Genomic DNA, 7904 nt, shown 5'->3' on the forward strand with positions numbered 1-7904 from the left:
ACCTAGACTTCTTCTTTCTTTCTTCCTTTCTTTCCACCTGTCTTTCTGACAGTAATAGTAGTACTATTTGTGACCCTGAGGAGACACAAGAATGAGCCTCTGATTATAAAGGATGACGAAGATGTGAGGGAGAATATTATCCGTTACGATGACGAAGGAGGCGGCGAGGAGGACACGGAGGCCTTCGACATTGCGACTCTGCAGAACCCGGACGGCATCAATGGTTACCTGCCACGCAAGGACATCAAGCCCGACCTGCAGTTTATGCCCCGAGCGGGACAGCACTCTGGCCCAAACGGCGTGGATGTGGACGAATTCATCAATGTACGGCTCCATGAGGCAGACAATGATCCCACAGCGCCGCCTTACGACTCTATCCAGATCTATGGATACGAGGGCAGGGGATCCATCGCCGGTTCCCTCAGCTCATTGGAGACGGCGTCGTCAGACTCGGACCAGAACTATGACTATCTCAGAGAGTGGGGCCCACGCTTCAGAAGACTTGGGGAGCTCTACTCTGTGGGCGAGAGCGACCGCGAGACCTGACCTTTGGTCTGTTAGAAAAAAAGACCTTTTCCGATTTCTTTCCTGTCCACATACTTGTGTATTAAACGCTAGGGGGTTCGCTGGCTTTTAGAAACAGGTGTTTAAAAAAAACAAAAAAACCAGTTAATAACAAGGGAGGCCACCTTTTTGTATTCTTCTTAGAGTGAGGTATAGCAGTCGTCATCCACTACGTCAAGCGCATTGTAATTGTTGAGCCAAACAATGTCTTTATTAGGAGATCTATGATTCTTGTGGAGTGTAACTTAGATTCCGTTGTGGAGTGTCTAGCAGTATTTTGGGTGTTAGTGATTTGCTATGACTGCCAGTAGCAGAAAAACCCTGATATTGCTGGTAGTTGCCTGATGAAAGGAAATCACGGATGTTGTTGGGTTCCCTGAAGGTTCAGCAGACACTCCATGCTCCATGGACAACAAGCTGGACCTCAGAAGCTGCAGAGAGACTCTTATTTCATGTCTGCCGAAGCCACCCAGCTGGCCTGTGATCTGAAACAAAATGACAATGAAAAAGCAATATATGGTCTACATTAAAATGATGAATGTATGTATGATTTGAAAAAAAAAGCATAAGACAAACCAGTATTGGCTTTAAAATGAATTTGTTATTATTTGATATGTTCTCTGGTGGCCACATTTATAAACTATCTAAAGCCCGGAAAGGCTTGCTTTATACAACTCTTTGTATTTACACGCTACAGGTGTGGGTCGCAAGTGTTACTAGCCTATAAAAGACTGAAGTGGAGACAAAAAAGAGAAATGTAGAAACTCTGAGGCCTTCTTTTTACAGAAGCAACATTAAATACAACTGTAATCTACTGTTTTTTGACAAGAGATGTGTTGATTCTTCTTTCTTGTTCTATGAGTTTTTGTATTTCTGTTCTCTTAAATCACTTTTTCCTGTGCTGACAATTTATAGTGAGTGTGTTTAGATTATTTCACATTCAGCTGTTTTTTTTCCAACCACTTGAATACTATTTCATAACAGCCAAACCATATCATGAATTTATTGCAGTTGATAATATAGATTAGATGTAAGCAAGCAAACACAAGCTCTAAGTTACTGTAACAACACAGATGATCAAATTAATTGGGACTGCAGGAATGGGACCTTTCTGACACATGCTAATTCTCTGTAACATATATCTCATAACATATTCTGAGGTACAGCCAGTGAGCGTCTGAGCACAATAGTCCAATTGATACCTGAGTATGTGACTATCTCCAAACATCAAATCTCATTTAGGAAACGCAGGTTGCAATTAGCCCAAGAAAAATGAAGACACAAATCTAGACCGTGTGCATATTGTGCTTACACTGTATGATATCAATAAAAAAAATGACTTGTACTGTACATAGAGTTACTGCTAACGTCATTAGCTTTCAATGAGGTGGTAGGTTTGTCTCTGCACGTTAGCTCTTGCACATAATGAGAATTTCAATGGCACTACAGCTGCGTGCATACACAGTTTGTACTGATACAGTATTATGGCTCGGTTCTCGGTAGACTAAACAATATATATGGAATAGTCCTACATGCAGATCATATTTTGTACTGTGCTTTAATGCTTATAAATGTGTATGTTCAATTATTTACTCCCTGTACTGTAATCTAAGATACCCTGTATTGTTTCCTACTTTGTGAAATATATTTTTATAAATATTGCTGAATGAGTGTGGTTTTCTTACGCAGATGAGAAGTTACGGACAATCAAAAGTCGCAGATACAACATTAACACTGTTAAAGGGGCACTTGGACAATTTTACACGAGGGTCAGTGTATTTGTCATCAGGAGTATAATCTCGCATTGGCAGACCTATCTCCACAGAGCTGAATGAAGTAAGGTCTGGCTACACCACACATACATTCTAGGATAGGAGGAAAAAACGCTCTAGGTTGTTTGCATTTTTTCAAACCAATCACAACCGTCTCGGGCGATGCTAAGCTCTGGACGCAGCGATGGTGGCTCTGCAAAAATGTTCTTGGGATGGAACTTGTTTTGGTGGAACATTTGCACCCCGCAAAAGAAAACGCCACATACAATATTTAATGAAGTTACCTGTTCACACAAAACAGTAACATGAGCTATTTAAATTAGAGGGATACATGGTTAAAACTCATCTGCTTTTACCAGTGTATACGGGCGTGTGTACTTCATTCACAGTAATCTCCGCCAAAAAAAAAAAAAAAAACACCAAATTAAAACACAATCAGAATTTACCAAAGACCAAGAAACAAAAATATAATTAAAGCTGCAAGCAGCGTTGGATGGGCCCTCGCTCCTCTGCGCACGTCGGGGTTACTGGCGGACGCTGCTCCTTGCGATTGTGCACTTGCACGGTACTCAGACACCGCAAATCGTCACCAATGAAAAGGGAACTCCCTGCTGAGTTCAATGATACCTCACACAAGACTCTACGTCATACACTTCATTAGCTGTGAAAAGGGGCGTGGCTTAAGCATAGGCGGTGGGCCAAACCATGACCAATGAAAACGGAACTCTCTGTTGAGTTCAATGATACCTTACACAATAGTGTACAAGAAACGGGTCATTAGTTTTTAAAGGGGGCAAAGCTTAAGCATATGGGACGGGGCAAATCGTCACCAATGAAAAGGGAAGTCTCTGCTGAGTTCAATGATACCTCACACAAGACTCTACATCAAATGGGTCATTAGTTATGAAAAGGGGCGTGGCTTACACATAGGAGGCGGGTCAAACCATCACCAATCAAAAAGGAACTCTCTGCTGAGTTCAATGATACCTCACACAAAACTCTACCTTAAACGGTTCAAAAGCCATAAAAGGGGGCGTGGCCTGAGTACATGGGCGTGGTTAAAGTATAGGGGATTTAACATCTTAAGATGGCACAGACCAAATTTGAAATCGATCAGATGAAATCTCTGGGAGGAGTTCATTAAAGTACGACATGTGGAAATGGCCAAAATTGCACTAATGGCGGACGTCCTGTTGGGTTTAGGGTATGGCTCCAATGACGTTTTTTGTACGTCTTGACATGCTACATATGTGTACCAAGTATTCAAATTTTTTAATCTTTGTAGGGGGCGCTAGCGAGCCATTTTTGTGCGCCTATTCCCAAAACCCTTAAATTACGTAAATTTTCATCAGACTTGATGCGACCGCCAATTTTGGTGAGTTTTATGTTATGTTAAGCTCCTCAAAAAGACGATTCATTTGCCGGATAAAGAATAATAATTCCTTCAGTTTCAATAGGGCCTTCGCCGCTGTCGGCGCTCGGGCCCTAATAAAAAGGATACGTTCGAGAAGGAGCAGGCGGAAGCATAAAGCTTATTAGGTCATGCCCCTTATCATATTATTACAAAACAAATATATATGCAAATACAGCATACAATCTTTCAGATCTTCCAATAACTTACAACAATATACAACAATACCTTTACATTACAATTCCATGCCTATGTTTTGGTCTATTCCTTTCTGTATTGGTCAATTATTGATGTCTTTAATCTATGTTTGAACTGAATGATATTATGGCTCTGTTTGATGTCATTGTTTAGTCCATTCCATAAGGTTGCCCCACAAAGTTAAACACACATGCTTTTAATCGCAGTTCACACAAGAGCTTGTTTAAACATACATTGTCCTCTTAGATGGTATCCCCCATCTCTTTCATTAAATATTGCACGTATGTTACATAGTAAATTATTTTCTTTAACTTTAAACATAAATTGTGCAGTTTTGAATTTCACAATGTCCATACATTTCAGCAAATGTGAATTTAAAAACAGATAATTAGTGTGCTCATAATACCCGGTGTGATTTATTATCCTGATTGCTCTTTTTTGCAATGTGCAAATATTTTGTAAGGTGCTTTTGTAGTTATTTCCCCAAACTTCCACACAATATAACAAATATGGTAAAATAAGTGTGCAGTACAGAGTATGTAGTGTATTTTGGTTCAATATGTATCTAGTTAAGAAAGCAGTTTGACTGAAAGTGGATACACCAAAAAAGTAAATTGCAACATTTCATCACAAAACAGCTCCTGGAAAGCCTTGAACATCACAAAATAATAGATCCAACAATAGAATCCTAAAGCAAGAAGCACAACTGGAGCCATTGTCAAAACAACAGGACGGCTGTGCTGAATCTCTACAAATGCTTCTGGCCAGCTTATGCTTCATCAAACAGTGTCATACAGACAAAATAAACCCAGAAGGCTACCATTATATTTCCCAGACTGTTCTTCACTTAGTCACCTAGCATATTCTGGCCTTGCGCTCCTTGAATGCTATAAAAGTCTGTTTCACTGTGTTTGCAACTGATGTTGAAAGCAATAATGGACTTTTAACCCACTTGACTCAACAATCTATTATTACAGCTTTAGACTGATCCTGCACCCCAAAACAGCAGCAGGATAGGAAAACACATCAACAAGGAGAAAAGAAGAAAAAGTGAAATGCTTATCGTCTCTGACTGCCAGCAGTTTTTTCCTTGACTTGAAAACGCCTCTGATGTTAAAGGCAACCTTTCATCCCTATACGTTGCCATTTTGCTTGCTCAGAAAATATACTGTCTTAAGAATGTGCTTTATCAGTTTGACATTATGAAGTTGTGACAATTTAACTTGTAGAAGGATATAGCCAACAGTGATGTGCAAATAACTTGCAGGATTGAACGTTACCTGGCCCTGCCACATTGATTGGAACATAGCAGTCCTATCAAATATGGCCACAATGTTTCAGAGGGTAAGATGATAAAACCAACAAGCACTGTATATGTGGTGTGTCAACATCCAAGACAATATATATCATTCTAAACATTAAGACATAATTTGATTAGTATAACCTAATCTGCTGTCTATCATTATCTATGTCTTATCGAAGGGGAAAAAATAAGACTTGAAGACCATTGTGTATTAATCCTGATTTGTTTTTTCCATCTGAGAGAGTATGTACCCAGGGAGATAAAAGTTTTGCATGAGAAAGGGCATTAAACTAATTAGTCTGGGATGTAAATTGTGGTGTTGTGTTACAGTAATACTCGTTTGCCCCTGTTATTTATTTTATTTTTTATGAGCAAAGGAGATTAGATGTAATGCAATTTCCCATCTCTTGCCTTTTTTTAAATTTTTTATTTCCTTTATTCTTTTTCCTTTCTTTCTTTTATTTATTTATTTTTTACATTGTCCCCTCTTTGTTAATCTCGTAGAAAGATTAGACTTCTCTGTTCAGCTTTATCTGATATTACGGTTTCTCATAAATGACAAAAGCTTTTGATCGTATCAATTACCGGCTGTGCCTCGCTGAAGTCAAAAGCACAAAATCACACAAATCCACTCGCACATATGCCTATATATAGAGCTTGCAGTACACACTCAGGCACACACACGCACATATGCACGTAAACCCAAAAGAGCTTTGCATTAAAAACAGCATACACATTTAAAACAAAGCATGAATAGAAAGAATACACAACAAGACAATCATCAAAAACTAACAAGACAAACAAGTGCGACCATAAAATCCACACAAACACACACACACACACACACACACACACACACACAATGAAGACAGTACAACTACTTGATAATGTCCTTGTATTGAAAACAATATGGATACTACTCACAAAGATTAGATACATTGGTTGTAAAAATTCTGAAATATCAGATGTCTTCTCATTTGATTCCACGTTGCAACATACATCTACCTTTTCCAAACTTGTGGTGTTGGTGTTTCAGATGCCTTTGCCCTCTGGGATTGGATGTTAAATCTGAAGGCTGCTATCTTTACGCACATGATCCATTAGTCAAAAAAATCCGCCATGGAACACATTTTAGCGACTGATATCTCCTGCTAAATGATAGCACAAATTGTTTTTCCGGAATGTGCGACCCCGGCAGGTCAGCAGACTCATTTGTAGTCAATCTTCATGCACCCCCACTGCCGTGTATGGCTGCAGGTCTGACAGAGGTTGCCTAACTAAACAGTAAATCAAATTATCTTCTCACTTTTGTCACGTAATGGAAGTGTCCCTCGGGTGACAACCTTGCACTTGTTGTTCCCTGCTGATATGCGGCAGATTTTATAAGGCAGGCCTGTGGCTCCGGCTCGCGTGATGTAGAAACTGTAATTACTGTTGCCTGGCAGAGATGCCCTCAATTACAAACAAACTTTGGTGCATACAAATTAAGAAAGCCACTTTCTGTTCTGGATTTTGAGAATTCATGGGATTTGGGATATCATTGGTTGGTATGTCGCACCCCATGTTTTTTTTCTTCATATTTACCAGTGTAGTGTTTTCATGGCTAGATTAACTTCTTTAGGGGGCCCTAGAGCCGTGGGCCCTTACTGACCCTCTGTTCCTACCTCTGTCTGTATTGCATATGTAGCCAGACCCCTTCAAGCACCCATCAAGCACACAGCAGACAACAGATGAATGATATTCCAATCAGTCTTTATTAGAATGACACATGATTGGATTACATAGTGCAAAATAAAGTGAATCACGAAGAGTCTTTGGCGATTAGCAGAGGTGTCAAAAGTATTCACATTCATTACTCAGGTAGAAGTATAGATACTAGGGTTTAAAAAGACTTCTGTAGAAGTTGAAGTATCAACTCAAGCTTTTTACTCAAGTAAAAGTGTAAAAGTACTGGTTTCAAAACTACTTAAAGTATAAAAGTGAAAGTAATGTAACCTCACTGGTGCTTGGTTGGGATATTTCGCTCAAGTTCTCTTGAGTCTCTGCCACGGACATCTTCTTACTAGGCTACATACGTCTGATATTTCCTTGCTGGAGTGTGACATGATTTGTGTCATGTGCAGGTGCGATGAATCGCGTACAAACCAATAGGGTGTCGGAATGGTATATGTTTATACTTCTCATCCAACCACAATCAAATTCACTCTATCCGGATGGTGCAATTTATCTGGATAGGTTTTAGTTTTTTTGTGTGTTTTTTTGAACGATGACAAGCCGGAATGAAAACAAGCCGAACTGAAATAGGAGTAACAAGGCTATTTTTAAAATGTAGAAAGTACAGATAATTGCATGAAAATGTAAGGAGTAGAAGTAAAAAGTCTGCTGTAAAATAATTTACCCAACATTTCTACTTAAGTAAGGTAACAAAGTATTTGGACTTCGTTACTTGACACCTCTGGCGATTAGACCCCATCGTGACATAGTATATTAAGGGAGTAGTGATGATATGATTAGTCCAGAAATATCTCCCTCTCCCCTGGGGTCTAGACACTGGTGAGGGTGGGGAAGAGGTGAAGAGAGTTGGCTGAAGGTCTGGATGATTGGATGTGGAGCAGGAACGGAGACTGGAGGTGAATGAGGGTTGCATCGGCAACTG

General features: G+C 39.7%; 1 protein-coding gene across 2 annotated transcripts in view; it reads left to right on the forward strand.

Annotated features, from left to right (window-relative positions):
- The window catches only part of cdh8 (cadherin 8), a 109476-nt gene extending 108349 nt beyond the window's left edge, over positions 1–1127 (forward strand). Inside the window, exon 12 of one of the 2 annotated variants that reach the window (XM_031290697.2) lies at positions 53–1127. In XM_031290697.2, the coding sequence (XP_031146557.1) occupies positions 53–546 (494 nt within the window). In that variant the 3' untranslated portion in view covers positions 547–1127. The remainder of the gene's footprint in view (positions 1–52) is intronic. The other variant, XM_031290698.2, reaches the window with a different exon arrangement.
- The last annotated feature ends 6777 nt before the right edge of the window (positions 1128–7904 follow it).

This window comes from Sander lucioperca, chromosome 3 (assembly GCF_008315115.2).
Source record: "Sander lucioperca isolate FBNREF2018 chromosome 3, SLUC_FBN_1.2, whole genome shotgun sequence".
Taxonomy (NCBI): domain Eukaryota; kingdom Metazoa; phylum Chordata; class Actinopteri; order Perciformes; family Percidae; genus Sander; species Sander lucioperca.